The sequence below is a fragment of the Macaca mulatta genome, chromosome 8 (genome assembly GCF_049350105.2).
Source record: "Macaca mulatta isolate MMU2019108-1 chromosome 8, T2T-MMU8v2.0, whole genome shotgun sequence".
NCBI classification, from domain to species: domain Eukaryota; kingdom Metazoa; phylum Chordata; class Mammalia; order Primates; family Cercopithecidae; genus Macaca; species Macaca mulatta.
In genome coordinates, this window is record NC_133413.1 from 61,913,151 (window position 1) to 61,931,473 (window position 18,323).

General features: G+C 40.1%; 2 protein-coding genes and 1 pseudogene across 2 annotated transcripts in view; 2 read left to right on the forward strand and 1 right to left on the reverse strand.

The window, feature by feature from the left end:
- Positions 1 to 867: 867 nt before the first annotated feature.
- Positions 868 to 18,323, reverse strand: part of PXDNL (peroxidasin like) — a 504,118-nt gene continuing 486,662 nt past the window's right edge. The window contains exons 22-23 of the mRNA XM_015145355.3: positions 4,042 to 4,155; positions 868 to 3,282 (exon numbers count right to left, since the gene is read on the reverse strand). Coding sequence (XP_015000841.3) covers positions 3,184 to 3,282; positions 4,042 to 4,155 — 213 coding nt within the window. The 3' untranslated portion in view covers positions 868 to 3,183. The remainder of the gene's footprint in view (positions 3,283 to 4,041; positions 4,156 to 18,323) is intronic.
- On the forward strand, positions 15,569 to 16,296 carry LOC144330949 (18S ribosomal RNA; annotated as a pseudogene).
- On the forward strand, positions 16,417 to 17,800 carry LOC100499551 (MTRNR2-like). Its single transcript, NM_001195073.3, is given in 1 exon segment — positions 16,417 to 17,800. A coding segment is annotated over 1 exon segment (75 nt). The 5' UTR covers positions 16,417 to 17,331; the 3' UTR covers positions 17,407 to 17,800.

Sequence of the window (18,323 nt, forward strand, 5' to 3'; positions counted from 1 at the left end):
TTTGTCCCTGGCTTGCCTTTTGTATCTCTTGATTTAGGTTCCTTCCGTTGTAAAACTCAGAGACTTTCCGTGTTTTTTTCCTCTCATATTCAATTACATATTTCATGTTCTGTATCATATTTTGTTCAGCATTTTAGAAACCTGAAACAGAACAGGATTCTGGTTAGTTCAGTTTTCCATGTCATTAGAAATTTGGGGCATGGGTTTAAAACATAAAACGTAGTCTTGCAGGCTCTTTGCGCTTCTAGTGTCTGGGCTTTGATTTAACACTGGGCACTAGAGCTCCTTGTCTTCATTGTGCTTGGTTCATTACCAGGATCAAATTGGAATGTTCTCCAGATTCATCAGCATAGACCTGTGTGGCTCCAGCCTGCTCCTTTAGCTCTGCCTCCATGCTCTGCCCTTCAGAGTCACTTGTACATCCAGTTCATGTGTTTTACCTTTATACATTTTTTCTTTCTTTTGTGGGCAAATGGTATCACATTGTCAATCACATATTCCATGCCCTGACAGCAAGTCGTGTTGTTTCTTTCACATGTTTTTCCAAAAAACAGATTACTTGATACTTTCCACTTCTAAACGATTCTAAATTTCTAAAAATCCAAGTTCTCCTCTAACTTGACTTAGTTTCTTTTCTCTCAAAATATCATTACCACTTCACGTGTGTAAGTCTTATCAGCTTACGTAGCTTTTACCCAGCTCATTTATTTTTGATGTGATACTTTCTTTTAAAATCTGAAAAATGGAAATTTCTACTACACACACACAAAGGCACATGCACACACATACACACACACAGGCACACATCCTAAAATTAAAAATAGTCATTGCACTTAGACTGGAGAAATGAAGGACAGGGTATATATCCTTGGGAAATATTTGAAATTTTTACCATTTGCAATATTATTTTCAAGAATAAAAACAATATTAAAAACATAGACAAACAAGTGTTATACAATAAAATGTACAAAGTAAAAAGCAATTTATATGACTGAATTATAATGATGTCTATAAAGTTGGCTGAATTTTCAAGTTACCTTGTCAATCGACAAACAGTTTTTAAAATCCTCATGTAGTCAATCCAGTTCCATTTTAAATGATAATTTCATTCTGTTATTTTAATATCTGTTTATGTTATATGAGCCAGTCATATTAACCACGTGACATCCAAGTTAATGTGTGGTTAGTGTGTAAAAAATAAAATCAGCAATCACATAGGTCTTGTTTAAATGGCAGTAAGATGAACAACAGCAAATGAATATTATGAGAAACCTAAACTTGACCAAGTTCATTCATAATTGTCATTTGTTACTCTCATCTGCAGGTAAGCTTACTGTGACTGTTTCTGAGGAACGCATTACACTTACATTCAGAAGATTTAGCTGCATTTCACCATGTTGGGTCTTAAAAGGCCACCAAATGTCAAGCATCTGAGATTTGTTAGGTTTTATCTTTTAAAACTTAGTATAATAAAAAATTGTTTTGGATTTTTAAAAGCCATGAAATATAAAACTGTTATGGCATATTAAGATTTATCCTTTTAAACTTTTTTAGTAAAAATTAATTTGGATCTTGGGAATCACTAACACATTTAAAAACAAATATACTACAAACTCCAGAAACATCTTTCCTCACTCACGATAAAAAAAGCTACCAGAATATTTTCTCTAAAACTAATACTGCATTTTACAAAAGAACTCTAAATATTGGGAAACGATGCCTATTTTTAAAAGTTTATTTTGTAATTGAAAAACAGTAGCGCTGTCTCTTTGAGGCCCTCTCTTGGCAGCACACTACATGAAATATTTCCTCAAAGGGTTTGGCTGTCATGGTTGCTTATGCTTGTAATTCCAGTGCTTTGGGAGGTTGAGGAGGGACGATTGCCTGAAGCCAGAAGTTTGAGATCAGCCTGGGGAACACAGTGAAACCCTATTTCTACAAAATTAAAAAAAAAATTAGCTGGACATAGTGGCATGCACCTGTCCCGCCACCCACTCAAGAGGCTGAGATGAGACTATTGCTTGAGCCCAGGAGGTGGAGGCTGCAGTGAGCTGTGATGGCACCACTGCACTGCACTCTAGCCTGGGTGACAGAGTGAGACCTTGTCTCAAAAAAAAAAAAAAGCCTTGGCACAAAGTATTCTTTAAAAAGATCTATCAACCCCACATATGAGTACATATTTTTATATCAGATTTTAAAGGCTCTGATCTAATATGAAGTGAAAATCACCTAAATTACTTAATACTCAATTCTGAGTATAAATACACTTGTCTATGGGGTTCTGTGTCAAATGCTGTAAGAGAGTGCCCAAATTAGAAGAACCCTACAGCAACACCTTTTGTAAAAGTCAGAAACACTTTCAAGTCTGCTTATAGTAAATTCAGATTGCTCCTGAATTTCAGGCTTGGCTCTATTTCAATTTTGACATCTCAGGAATGGTAACAATGACAAGTAAGAGGAAGGCAGACATTGAGCAATTCTGCTTTAGTCTCTTTCTTTCAGAGAGTTTGCATTTTTCAGCCACATGCAGAACTAACAAGTTCCCTAAAATAATGATATTCCTTTACTGACTTTTTCCTTATGTCCCAGGACTTAAGAGACTAATGAAGGTTAAGATAAATGCCTTCCCAGCAAAATCTGACAATTGTCTAGGTTGTAGATCTGAGAGAGGGGGGTCAGTGGGGAGAACAGCATCACAACATTGTCATGAAAGTATCATAGACCCTTCCAGATGTTTTCGTAAGTGTGAAACTCATTATTTCAAAATTCCTGCAGATTATGAAACCTGGAGACCTCTCTAAATTCCAAAATTAGAGATTTTCCACAATACTCGTATATTTTTTAAATATTCCATGGTATTCTTTTTATTTCCAGATGCGGTATATAAAACTGACAGCTTACAGTAAGAAATATTTCTTATGATAAAATATTTCCTATACACTTTATTGCTTTTAGTTTTGAATTATTTCAAGATGTGTTAGAAAATGAACAAAATAAAAGATCTTCAGTATATGTAAGATTAAATGAAGTAAGTTGCTTAAGTCAGTGGTTTCCATATCAATGATGTGACTACAAGTTAAAAGTGCCAAAGTCCTAAGTGTCTCTTCCTGAGAAATTTCCCATTCAGGGCTCAAGAGCACAACACTTTTATTAGCGTTTCTCTGGGGAATCAGTTGGCATTCCTCAGTCTCTGCAAACTGGACAGCAGGTTCCTTTTACCAATTCAGGACTGGGACAGGGAGCCGGCGGACAAATCTCCACCACACAGGTGACCTGGCCACTCTGAAAGGCAACATGCACATATCACCTCCATGTTTTTTATAGTCAAAGTACTTAAAAGACAAATAAATATTTATTATAATACATAATCTAATAAGCTGACTGTCTCGATACAATAAAAATTGTTCATAGTATAAGCTCATTTTTGCATGGTTTCTATTCAATCTTTCTTTCCACACATTTGCAGCGCGAAGAGCAAGGCTGCCCTATAAAATGTTACCTACCGTATCGTACCATATGGTAGGATTAGCTGAGGAAGTTCATACATTTCTAGATGGCTGGAAAGAATCAGCTCTGTTCAAAAAGCAAACTAAATAACAAATATGGAGCATGTTTTTTTGTTTTGGTGGACACCATGACAACACTTTTTTATTTTTCCGTAAAATTGGGTAGTTTACCAAGTGCCCACAGTGTTTATAGTGAGCCTGACTGGAGAATAATGAGATGAACTCAAGTCCCAGGCTGGCTCAGTTTACTTGTTGACATAAACTTCCTTAGCCTCAGCTCCTTTGTCCATCAGTGAACATGGAAAAAGCTCGTTGTCTCTGGCAAGTGCTCATAAGATTGTGGCTATACTTTTTTATCAGTAAGCAAAAACCTCAAAATTTCACACCAGTACCTTGATCTTAAAAATATACCTAGAATCTATTGATATAAAGTTTTTTTTTTTCTCCTTTTGAATTTTTCAATTATGCTTCAAGTGGCTGGCTAGGAGAAGTGAAATGGGGGGAGCTGGAGGGGAAAACTTCTCGCAGCACAAACCTCACAGACGCAGTGAGTGCAGTCTTCTTTCATCCAGCGCTCCTCAGCCTTCCTTGGAACTCCTTTAACATCTGTACACCCTGCCTGCCTCAGGCGTGCCTCCAGCTTGTTTATCTGAAAGAGGAGGCAAAGGAAAGAAGAGTGGGAATTGAAGCGGATAGCAACAAAGCCAATCAATAACGTGGTTTGATGAAATGCTCTATTCTGTAAGCACACACCTAGAAGGCAAAAGAAACTTCAAAGCCTACATGATTTTTCTTAATATTTTCCCCCAGAACTTAATGAGCTTGATTCATCCAGTATCCAAACTAATAAACAGTTCTGTAGGTGTTAAAAAATATTGAACATGGACCTAGAGTCTGAAAGAGTTAATTTCTAAAGGAAGGGGAATTAAAATCAAATGAATAAAATTACATATTTGGAAAATCTTCTCAATAAGCATAAATGTAAATTCAACTAATAAGTATTTTTATTATTTGTCACCCAAGTTGTTATAAAATAATATGTATTTAACAGATATTTATTAAGTTTCAAAGATGAAAGCAAGCAAACCAGGGTCTCTCTGGCTTTACAATTTGGTAGAAAGGCCAATAAATCACGGCTATAAGCCATTAGATAATGACGGTCTTTAGGAATCCCAAGGAGAGCAGAAGGGAAGTTGATATGGTTTGGCTTTATGTCTCCACCCAATCTCATGTTGAATTGTAATTCCAAATGTTGGGGGAGGGACCTGGTGGGAGGTGATTGGATCTTGGGGGTGGATTTCCCTTATGCTCTTCTCATGATAGTGAGTTCTCAGGAGATCTGATGGTTTGATAGTGTTTGGCAGTTCCTCCCCCATTTGCTCTCTCTCTCCTGCTGCCATGTGAAGAAGGTGCTTGCTTCCCCTTTCCCTTCCACCATGATTGTAAGCTTCCTGAGGCCTCCCAGTCATGCTTCCTGTGGAACTGTAAGTCAGTTAAACCTACTGTCTTCATAAATTGCCCAGTATCAGGTAGTTCTTTATAGCAGTGTCAGAATGAACTAATAAAGAAGCCACACTCAGTTCTGCCTCAGGCAATGAGGGGAGACCTGATTTTATGGACTGAACTGTGTTCCCCCAAAATTCATAAGTTGAAGCCCTAATCCTCCATGTGACTATATTTGGGCATAGGGCCTCTAAGGATGTAATGAATATTAAATGAGGTCATGGGAGTGGGGCTCCAACCCAATAGCACTGGTGTCTTTGTAAAAAGAGGAAGAGACTCCAGGTGTGCTCACACAGCGAAGGCCATGTGAGGACACAGGGAGAAGGTGGCCATCAGCAAGCCAAAGAATAAGGACTTGGAAGAAACCATCCCTGATGACACTTTGATGGTGGACTTTCAGCCTCCAGAACTGTGAAAAAATAAACTGTTTAAGTTACCCATTCTCTTGTATTCTGTTATTGTGCTGAGCAGACTAATATATGTTATACGGAGAAAAGCATTTGAGCTGTAAAAGATGACCATGTCTTTCAGGAGAACAAGCAGGGAAAAGGCATTTCAGGCAAATGGAAAAAAAATATATATGTTAAAGCATGGGCACCACAGATAGATCGGTATTTCAGAAATGTACATTTTTCTCCCCTCCTTCATTGGGGACATCCACAGAGAACATGTTAGTGGGAACTGAGGTGGGATGAGTGGGCAGCAAAGAAAATTAGGACCCTAAAAGTCACATAAATTAATTAAGCGCAGTCTCCAGGCAATGGGAAATAACATCACAACGATCACTCCAGTGGCAACATGAAGGATCATTGGTAAGAAACTAGCAACGAGACCAATATGGGCTCCACTGAGGAAGGAGGCAGTGAGACTAAAAGAGCCATGTAGCAGGTAGAGGACATTGGCTAGATGTGGGTTTAAGAAGAAGAGAAGAACCCAAAAAATCGCGATGAACTCAGGCTTCATTTAGAAAGCAGAAAGTCTTGATGTGAAAGAATTTTGATTCTATAAATTCTTTTCACCACTTGTGCATTGAAGTAGGACAGGAGGGTTGGCTCTTGGAAGATAATTTAGCATGAGTGCCTACACTTGGGCAGTGGCATCCACCCATTCATTACTCAACAGATATATTCAGTACCTGATATGTACCAGTTAATACACTAATAAACTAGCAGGACTTGATCCTTGACTTTAGTTGAGTTGCGAGAATGGAGAGGATAAGACAAATATTACAATGCAGGCTTGAATGGCAAGGCTTCACAATAACCAGATGTGAACCAAATAATCCATTGCTCGAGTGGGGTCATGGGTTTGAAGTATGAAAATCACAAAAAATCTCTGAAGATATTAATGAATATGTCCTAGCAGACTAGGACACATAGAAAACTTTTATTTCCAAAAACACCGGGAAAATGCATATCTATTATAAACTTTAGGCACTTAGGACAGTAAAACTCTTTCAAACTTAAATAAAATGACAAATTAATAAATTATTTAAGGGAAATAGTTTTGCTTTTTTTGTTTTGATTTGTTTTTTGAGAGAGTCTCACTCTGTCATCCAGGCTGGAGTGCCGTGGCATCATCATGGCTCACTGTATCCTCAACCTCCTGGGCTCAAGTGATCATCCCTCCTCAGCCTCCCAGGTAGCTGGAACCACTGGTGTATGCCACCACATCCAGCTAGTTTTTTGTTGTTGCTGTTGTTTTGTAAAGATGGTGTCTTGCTATGTTACCCAGGCTGATCCTGAACTCCTGGACTCAAGCAATCCTTCTGTCTTGGCTTCCCAAAGTGCTGAGATTACAGGCTTAAACCACCACACCCTGCTCTAAGAAGGCAAATAAATAGGGTTTTTGTTGTTGTTGTTGTTGTTGTTGTTTTTGAGACAGAGTCTAGCTCTGTCACCCAGACTGGAGTGCAGTGGCGAGATCTCGGCTCACTGCAAGCTCCACCTCCTGGGTTCATGCCAACTTTCCTGCCTCAGCCTCTCAAATAGCTGGGACTACAGGTACCCGCCACCATGCCTGGCTAAATTTTTGTGTTTTTAGTAGAGACAGGATTTCACCATCTTAGCCAGAATGGTCTCGATCTCTTGACCTTGTGATCCGCCCACCTCAACCTCCCAAAGTGCTGGGATTACAGGCATGAGCCACTGCGCCCGGTCAGGAAATAAATACTTTAAGAATCTTGTATGTACCAGGACAGAGTGCGGTGGCTCACACTTGTAATTCCAGCACTTTGGGAGGCCAATGCTGGTGGATCACTTGAGGTCAGAAGTTCAAGACAGTCAGCATGGTGAAACCCCGTCTCTACTAAATATACAAAAAATTAGCTGGGCGTAGTTGGGGGCACCTGTAATCTCAGCTACTTGGGAGACTGAGGCAGGATAATCAGTTGAACCCAGGGGGCAGAAGTTGCAGTGAGCCAAGATCATGCCATTGCACTCTGGCCTGGGCGGCAAGAGCCAAAACTTCATCTCAAAAAATAAAAATAAAAATAAAAAATTTAAAAATGATCTTGTATGGACGGTAAGTATAAGAAATACAGTGTATGGGAGTTTTGTTCTAGGCTTTACTACAAAGTCTTGATAATAAAAGGATGTAACTTTCCTTTTCCTATCACCCCATGTATTCATTGTTAGTATACAGAAATGCCATTAATTTTTTATATGTTTATCTTGGGTTTATGTTGTATCATCTAACCTTGTTCAACTCATTTATTCATTTTAGGAGTATTTTTGTAGATTCCTTGAGATTTTCTATGTAGGTATCTGTATCACCTGAAAATAGTTTAATTTCTTCCTTTTCAATCTATAGGTCTTTTCCTTTTCTTGACTTATTGCACTGGCAAGGACTTCCAGCATTAGGTTGGATAAGAGTGGTGAGAATGGATATCCTTGCCTTGTTTGCAATGCCTTGCAATTTTATGGGTAAAGCATTCAAACATTCACCATTCAGCATGTAAATGGCAGGGTGATGTTTCCCTTTTGCTGCTTTCAAAATGTTTTCCTTTTTGATTTTAAAAGTGTGACTATGATGTGTCTTGGTGTGCATTTCTTTGGAATTGTCCTGACTTTCTCTCTTCTTTCTATCCAAGACTTGAATAACACAAATGTTGGATGTTTTATTAAAATCCCACAGGCTTCTTAGGCTCTGCTCATCTTGTTTTTGTCTGTGCTGTCTCTGTTGTTGAGAATGTATAATTGCTAGTCTTCTATCTTTCAGTTCACTGATTCTTTCCCCTCTGATCTATATTCTGAGTCCATCTATTAATCTTTTTTATTTCTGTTATTATAGTTTTCAGTTCTAAAATCTCCATCTGGTTTCTCTTTGGGCCTTGTATTATTTTGATGAGATTTTTCATCCATTTTTCATTTGTTTACAGTGTGTTTGAAATTGCTCATTGAAGCATTTTTTATGATTGCTTTATTTATTTATTTGTTTGTTTATTTATTTTGAGACATAGTCTCACTCTGTCGCCCATGCTGGAGTGCAATGGCGTGATCTCGGCTCACTGCAGCCTCCTGCCTCAGCCTCCTGAGTACCTGGGATTACAGGCATGTGCCACCACACCTGGCTAATTTTTGTATTTTTAGTAGAGACAGGGTTTCAGCATGTTGGTCAGGCTGGTCTCAAACTCCTGACCATGTGATCCACCCACCTCAGCCTCCCAAAGTGCTGGGATTACAGGTGTGAGCCACTGCACCCAGCCTATGACTGCTTTAAAATCTTTTTCAGATAACTGCAATACCTCTATCACTTCAGTGTTGATTGCCTTTTTTCATTCCATTTGGGATCTTCCTAGTTCTTGGTATGGTGAATAATTTCCTATTGAAACCTGGAGGCTTTGGATCTTACTGAAGCCTTCTATTTCAGGTATTTTCCTCTGAAACTGCTGTGGCGTGGGAAGAGGGGTCCCACATCATTACTGCCATGTGGGAATAGAAGTCCAGGTTCCCTCCCTGGCCTCCGTTGACACACAAAGGGGTTCTTTTCATTACTTTTGGGAGGAATTGGGGTTCTGGCTCCCTGTCAGGCCACCTCATAACCCTCCTGGATGGGAGGTGTAGTATTCTGTGAATCCTCCCCACACGGCCTCCATGCATCTCAGGATGGAGAAGGGCAGGGCAGCCTTATCACCCCCTGAAAAATGGAGAGCACTGGAGCCTCCCCTAGGCCTTCTCTGCAACCACCCCAGTGAAGAGGGAGGGGAGCTTCATTCCCGCTGAGTGAGGACGCAAGCCCAGGCTCCCCTTGTGACCTCAAGCTTTTGAGTGCAACCATCTGGCAGGACGATTCCCTAATTTCCTACTTGGCTTTCTCAGACAGCAGTCTCAAGGGGTCCTTAGGTGCCTCAGTATAGCCTGGGGAGAGTGAAAGCCACCTCCTCACTTGGGCTTTGCTGGTCTTGCTGGAGGTGGGGGCCACAGTTTCTTCTGTGCTGTTTGGCTGGGGAAGAATGGTTATTGTCTAAAAGTTACCTGTATTGCTAGGCCTCCACTGTTTTGGCCTGTTGTCTAGAGGGACTCAGGTTTTGCTGGGCCTTTTTCTGTGTCTGTTGATATGCTCAGGTTGGTTGCTGGCTTCTTCAGCTTGAAGCCTGAGCTACATGAGGAAAAAGTGCCCAGGAAAGAGCATCACATTGCTCCTGGAGTCCAAGGTCCCTGATCAGTCTGCTTTCTTGCTCTTCACCATTCTGAGTCATCTAATGTTTGTTTTAAACGTGATATCCAGGGGTTGTAGCTGTCTGTACTATAATCAAGAGGCGTCTGGGTGCAGTGGCTCATGCCTGTAGTCCCAGCACTTTGGGAAGCTGAGGCAGGTGGGTCACTTGAGGTAAGGATTTCAAGACCAGCCTGGCCAACATGGTGAAAACCCGTCTCTGCTAAAAATACAAAAGTTAGCCAAGCATGGTGGTGAGCGCCTGTAATCCAAGCTACTCGGGAGACTGAAGCACGAGAATTGCTTGAACATGTGAAGCAGAGGTTGCAGTGAGCTGAGATCGCACCACTGCACCCTAGTCTGGGCGAGAGAGTGAGACTCAGTCTCAGAAAAAAAGTAAAAATAAAAGAAAAATAAGCAGGAGGCAAAAATATATCTACTCTGCCTTCCCAGAAATAGAATTCTCATTAGACACTATTTCATATAACATTTTTACTTAATTTATTCAAACTATTGCAGTTGTAGATTTCCTAAGGATATGTAATCAAAAGTGTAGCCTCCTCAGCCTCACTGCATTCCCCAAAAGGCAGCTGCTGTGTCAAAGTATATAATACTGACAATGATTGTGTCATTGTTGCCCTGCATTCCAGAAGCATCCTTATCTGCATGGTTCCTGCTTGGGGTTGAGCTGCTTCACTCCCCAAATTCAAATCTTGAGGATCTAACCCTCTGTACCTCAGAATGTGACGTTTTTTGGAAATAGGAGTATTGCAGATGTAATTAGTTATAATAAAGTCATGTTAGAGTAGAGTGAGCCCCTACTTCAATGTGACTGATGCTCTCATAAACAAAGGAAATCTGAACACAGATTGGCACACAGGGATAATCCCATGTGAACATAAAGACAGAGATCTACAAGCCAAAAAACATCATATTCTGAGGTACTGTCTAGTGAGACTTCTATTGCCTATCTCCTTCTGCAACAGGAAGGTGTACTCCAGATAAAGATGCTCCTTCCTCTGGGTTGGAGGACTGACAAACTGCGGAGGATAGACACAGATGAATCCCAAAGAGCATGCAACGTGAGTGAGAAACAATCCTCCTTGTTGCCGTAAACTGAGATTTGGGTTGTTACTGGAGTGTAACTTAGCAAAACCTGTCTAATTCATGGCTTAATCTAGACCATGCTGCTGTATAAAATGCAAGTGAAAGAAAAAAACTCTCACCATAACAACAAGAATTACCAAGTTATTTTCTTCAGTAATGGCCCTGATACAATGATGTAAGTGTCTTTTCACTGGGAGCTGTACAGAAACAGTTATGGGAAATTTAGAAGGGGTTTCTTATTAACCAGTTCATGTTTCTGAAAACCTTTTGTATGCAAAATTAAAAGGGTTAATGGAAAATACTGCAGAATTGTAACTACATAAGCTTGAACTATAAAGTCAAGGGCACTCCAAGATTCAATGTTGTAAAGTTCAATACTTTTGCTCGGTGTACTTAAGATGCATCTCCAGATGTTTTATGCAAGAGCATAGCCCATAAACCTGAAGAGCCAAGCTCCTACAAGATACCAGGACTTTTAAATGGGCAAAGAAACCTCTCTGGGTTGAGAAATATGAGTAAAACATAAAGCAACTCCAGTGTTAGTTCCAGCATGTAGCAAGCTTGTAAATCATCACTCCCATCTTCACGACAAGAAAAATTGGACACACTGAAAATCAATAAATTTCTTAAAGAGCTAAGGTTGCAGGGCAAACCACTAAGGTGAAATCTGAAGAGACAGGAGGATAACAAGAGAGGCAGCAATCAAGATCTACTTACCTGGAACAGACTGACTGAGCATTGAGCCATACTGGTGGGAACACCCTGATGGTTAGTTTTATAAGTCAGCTTGGAGAGTGCTTTTGGATGAGATTAACATTTAAACTGGTGAATTCTGGGTAGACCTCATCATCGAATCCGCAAACATGTCATATACCAACGCCTGAGCCCTATCTATCACTCTCATTGCCACTTCCCTAACAAGCGCCTACAGTGCTCGAACTATTCTTCTCATCCTAACAGGACAATCTCGCTTCCCAACCTTAGTCAACATTAACGAAAACACCCCCACCCTATTAAACCCAATCAAAAGTCTCACAATCAGCAGCCTACTCGCAGGATTCCTCATTACTAACAGCATCTCTCCCACCTTACCTCCCCATCTAACAATATCATCTCACCTAAAACTCTCGGCCCTGTACATAACCGCTCTAGGCTTCCTAGTAGCCTTGGACCTTACTCTTATAGCCAATAAGCTTAAAATGGATATCCCATCATACATATTTAAATTCTCTAACATACTAGGATATTTTCCCATTACAATTCATAGCACAGCTCCCTACCAAAACCTACTTATAAGTCAAAACCTAGCTTCCCTTTTACTAGACTCAATCTGACTAGAAAAATCTATACCTAAAACAATCTCACATACCCACATTATCACCTCCATCCTCACAACCACTCAAAAGGGTATAATCAAATTTCATTTTCTCTCTTTCCTTATCCCTCTCACCCTAGTCTTATTTCTAATAACATAACCTATTACCCTGAGCAATCTCAATCACAATATATACACCAACAAACAATGTTCAACCAATAACTACCACAAATCAATGCCCATAGTCATACAAAGCACCCGCACCAATAGAATCCTCCCGAATTAACCCCGGCCCTTCTCCCTCAAAAATCACTCAACTCCCTATATTGTTAAAATTAACCACCACCACTAACCCATCAAAATCTAAAACCCATAAAACCAACCCTACCTCCATCGCTAATCCTACTAAAAGACTCCCCAGAACCTCAAATCCTGAGCCCCATGCCTCAGGATACTCTTCAATAGCCATTGCCGTAATATAACCAACAACAACCATTATGCCTCCCAAATAAATTAAAAATATCATTAAATCCACATAAGCTCCTCCATAATTTAAAATAATAACACAACCAACCACACCACTAACAATCAATGCTAAACCCCTATAAATAGGAGAAGGCTTGGAAGAAAACCCCACAAATCCCATAACCAACAGTACACTTAATAAGAATAAAATATATGTCATTGTTTCCACACGGGCTCTAACCATGACTAATGATATGAAAAACCATCGTAATATTTCAACTACAAAAACACCAATGACCCCAACACGCAAACCCAACCCACTCATAAAAATAATCAACCACTCCCTCATTGACTTACCCACCCCATCTAATATCTCCATATGATGAAACTTTGGCTCACTCCTTGCAACCTGTCTGACCCTACAAATCATCACAGGCTTATTCCTAGCAATACACTACTCACCAGATATTTTCTCCGCCTTCTCTTCAGTCGCACACATCACTCGAGATGTAAACTATGGCTGAACCCTTTGCTATCTCTACGCTAACGGTGCCTCTATGTTCTTTATCTGCCTCTTTCTACATATTGGCCGAGGCCTATATTATAGCTCATTCCTCCTTCTAGAAACCTGAAATATTGGCATTATACTTCTACTTATAACTATAGCAACAGCCTTCAGAGGCTACGTACTCCCATGAGGCCAAATATCATTCTGGAGTGCCACAGTAATCACAAATCTTCTATCAGCCATCCCATATATCAGAACTAACCTTGTCCAATGAGTCTGAGGCGGATATTCAATTGACAATCCCACCCTCACACGGTTTTTCACCCTTCACTTCATCCTACCCTTTATTATTACAGCCCTTACAATTCTACATCTACTATTTCTACACGAAACAGGATCAAACAACCCCTCCAGAATTTCCTCTCACTCCAACAAAATTACCTTTCACCCCTATTATACAATCAAAGATATCCTAGGCTTAATCCTTCTCCTTCTCGCCCTAATAATACTAGTATTATTTTCACCCGACCTTTTAAGTGACCCAGACAACTATACTCCAGCTAACCCCCTAAACACCCCCCCCGCATGTTAAACCAGAATGATACTTCCTATTCGCATACGCAATTCTATGATCTATCCCTAATAAATTAGGAGGAGTGCTAGCACTCCTCCTATCAATCCTCATTTTAGCACTTATCCCCATACTCCATAAATCCAAACAACAAAGTAAAATATTCCGCCCACTTAGCCAATTCTTATAGTGACCCCTAATTATAATTCTACTAACTCTCACTTGAATCGGAGGCCAACCAGTAAACCAACCCTTCATCATTATTGGGCAAGTAGCATCCATAATACACTTTATCACAGTCCTAACCTTAATACCACTTGCCTCCTTAACCGAAAACAATCTACTCAAATGAACCTGCCCTGGTAGTATAAGTTAATACACTGGTCTTGTAAACCGGAAGTAGAAACTTCTCCCCAGGACAACTCAGAAAGAAAGCACTCAACTTCACCACCAACACCCAAAACTGGCATTCTAATTTAAACTACTTTCTGTATTCTATGGGGTGCAAGCTTTAAATGCAACTTAAGTACTAAGTTATTTTATCAGACCCCAATGAAAATCGTGCATTACTGCTATCCAACATGAATATTATACAGTACTATAAATGCTTGACTGTACATAGCACATGCTCTTACATATTTGCTAACTACCCTTGAAAACATGCTTACAAGCAAGAACTCTAATGATTTAACCAACCGTAGAACATAACACTAACATTCAAAGATCAAGCATCTTCCCAAGAATATCAACTAACACAACTGTTCATTTACCATATATAGCACATTAAATCGTTCATTGGGCATAGCACATTTTAGTCAAATAAATCCTTGTCACCACAGATACCCCTCTCAGTTAGGGGTCCCTTGTTTACCATCCTCCATGAAATCAATATCCCGCACAAGAGTGCTACTCTCCTCGCTCCAGGCCCATAACACGTGGGGGTAGCTATAGTGAACTGTATCCGGCATCTGGTTCTTACCTCAGGGCCATAGAAATCAAGATCGCCCACACGTTCCTCTTAAATAAGGTATCTCGATGGATCACGGGTCTATCACCCTATTAACCAGTCACGGGAGCTCTCCATGCATTTTGTATTTTTTATCTCGGGTGTGCACGCGACCCCATCGCAGAAAGCTGGCCCCCCCACACTGTATGTCGCAGGATCTGTCTTTGATTCCTAGTACATACCATTGTTGATCGCACCTACGTTCAATATCCCAGCCCCGCATAAATATCATAAGGTGTTACTTAATTCATGCTTGTATTAAAAACATAATAGCATGTTATTTAATTCATGCTATACGACACGTCCTTCTTTACACTATAAAATCACAACAAATTTTTTACCAAACCCCCCTCCCCCACCTCTGACTTTTTCCCTAAAAATATACTTTTGCCAAACCCCCAAAACAAAAGCCTTAATCCACTTAGCCAGAGCCTATGTTTTCATCTTTTAGCTGTGCATAACTTCAACTGCTACCCCTCAACTAACACAACCCTCATCTCATCCCACTACTCTCAACCTTAATCTCTTCTTTATTCTATCCCACCTATATACTTATCCACTACCAGACCAACACCCTTATTATCACAGCCCCAAAGATAGCACTTCACAACCACATACTCCTCCAAAAATCTAACAAAACCCCGTTTATGTAGCTTAATTTACCTAAAGCAAGACACCGAAAATGCCTAGATGGGTTTATATACTCCATAAACAGACAGGTTTGGTCCTAACCTTTCTATTAACTCTTAGCAAGATTATGCATGCAAGCATCCTCGTCCCCGTGAAAACACCCTCTAAATCACCACAGTCAAAAGGAGTAAGTATCAATCATGCACAACGCAGCTCAAAACACTTTGCTCAGCCACATCCCCACGGGAGACAGCAGTGACAAACCTTTAGCAATAAACAAAAGTTTAACTAAGCTATGCTACATTCAGGGTTGGTTAATTTTGTGCCAGCCACCGCGGCCATACCCAAGCTAATGGAGACTGGCGTAAAGAGTGTTTTAGATCTATTCTAATAAAGCCAAACTCCATCTAAGTTGTAAAAAACCCTAGCTGATGTAAAATAAACTACGAAAGTGGCTTTAAAATTTCTGAACACACAATAGCTAAGGCTCAAACTGGGATTAGATACCCCACTATGCTTAGCCTTAAACCTCAATAGTTAAAACAACAAAACTACTCGCCAGAATACTACAAGCAACAGCTTAAAACTCAAAGGACTTAGCAGTGCTTCACATCCCTCTAGAGGAGCCTGTTCTATAATTGATAAACCCCAATTCACCTCACCATCTCTTGCTCAACCTATATATGGCCATCCTCAGCAAACCCTAATAAAGGCCACAAAGTAAGCATAAATGCCCCCGCAAAAACGTTAGGTCAAGGTGTAGCTTATGAGATGGTAAGAAATGGGCTACATTTTCTACCTCAGAAAACCCCATGATGACTCTTACGAAACCTAAGAGCTCAAGGAGGATTTAGCAGTAAATTAAGAATAGAGTGCTTAATTGAATGAGGCCATAAAGCATGCACACACCCCCCGTCACCCTCCTCAAGTATATTTAAGGATCAACTTAACTAAACACCACCTCATATTTATATAGAGGAGATAAGTCGTAACACGGTAAGTGTGCTGGAAAGTGCACTTGGATAAACCAAGGCATAGCTTAACACAAAGCATCCGGCTTACACCCAGAAGATCTCAACATAATTTGATTGCCTTGAGCTAATGCTAGCCCCAAACCTAATCAACACTAATACCAAATTAACCTCTACAAAATCATTTACCCATACAAAAGTATAGGCGATAGAAATTTTATCCTGGCGCTATAGACACAGTACCGTAAGGGAAAGATGAAAAAGATTAACCAAGCACAAAATAGCAAGCACTCACGCCTATACCTTCTGCATAATGAAACAGTTTCGCAAAGAGAACTAAAGCCAAATTCCCCGAAGCCAGACGAAAACTAAAACCAAATTCCCCAAAAACAGCTAAAAGAGCACACCCGTCTATGTAGCAAAATAGTGGGAAGATTTATGGGTAGAGGTGACAAGCCTACCAAGCCTGGTGATAGCTGGTTATCCAAGATAGAATCTTAGTTCAACCTTAAGTTTACCTACAGAATCACTTAATTCCCCCATAAGCTTAATTGTTAGTCTAAAGAGGGACAGCTCTTTAGACACTAGGAAAAAACCTTATATAGAGAGTAAAAAAACCCAGTTCCCATAGTTGGCCCAAAAGCAGCCATCAATTAAGAAAGTGTTCAAGCTCAACATAATTATCTTAAAAAGTCTCAAACATTCTACTGAACTCCTCACATCACATTGGATTAATCTATTATTTCATAGAAGTGATAATGCTAATATAAGTAACATGAATATTTTCTCCACTGCATAAGCCTACATCCGACTGAAAAACTTCACTGATACTTAACAGCCTAATATCAATAAATACAAACAAAGTCAATATTATTCATACTGTTAACCCAACACAGGCATGCTTTTAAGGAAAGGTTAAAAAAAGTAAAAGGAACTCGGCAAACTTAACCCCGCCTATTTACCAAAAACATCACCTCTAGCATTACCAGTATTAGAGGCACCGCCTGCCCAGTGACACATGTTTAACGGCCGCGGTACCCTGACTGTGCAAAGGTAGCATAATCACTTGTTCCTTAAATAGGGACTCGCAAGAATGGCACCACGAGGGTTCAACTGTCTCTTACTTTCAACCAGTGAAATTGACCTGCCCGTGAAGAGGCGAGCATAAAATAGTAAGACGAGAAGACCCTATGGAGCTTTAATTTACTAACGCAATCAAAATCATATAAATCTGCAGACTTTAAACTACTACACCTGCATTAAAAATTTTGGTCGGGGTGACCTTGGAGCATAACTAAACCTCCGAACAACCTATGCTAAGGCTACACAAGCCAAAGCGAGTCAACATCCATAATTGATCCAATAACTTGACCAACGGAACAAGTTACCCTAGGGATAACAGTGCAATCCTATTCTAGAGTCCATATCAACAATAGGGTTTACAACCTCGATGTTGGATTAGGACATCCTAATGGTGCAGCAGCTATCAAGGGTTCTTTTGTTCAACAATTAAAGTCCTACGTGATCTGCGTTCAGACCAGAGCAATCCAGGTTGGTTTCTAATGTGGGTGGGCCTCATCCAGTAAGTTGAAGGCCTGAATCGAACACAAATAGCAGCCTCCCAGAGCAAGACTGACTTCTCCAGCAGATAGCTTTCTGCTTCATCTGCACCATCAGCTGTCCTGGGTATTCAGTCTGTCAGGCCAAGATTTCGGACTGTCCAGCCTCCATAATGGTGTGAGCCAATGTCTTTGAATACACATATCAGACAGACAGACAGACATTTCCTATTAGTTACAGTTCTCTGGAGAACTCTGACTAATACAAACACTTAAATGGTAATTTTAAGAAGTTGCTGGAGGCTTCCTTCACTTTTTTGTTCCAGTCAGGCCCTGAACAAATTGAAGGATGCCCCCCTACAGTGGGGAAAGGCACCTGCTTTTCTCAGTTCACCAATCACCAATCCTAATGCTAATCTCTTCAGAAATACTCTCACAGAAACGTCCAGAAATACTATTTAACCAGAGAGCTGGGCATCCCACGATCCAGAAATTGACACATAAAATTGACTATCACACTCAAGGT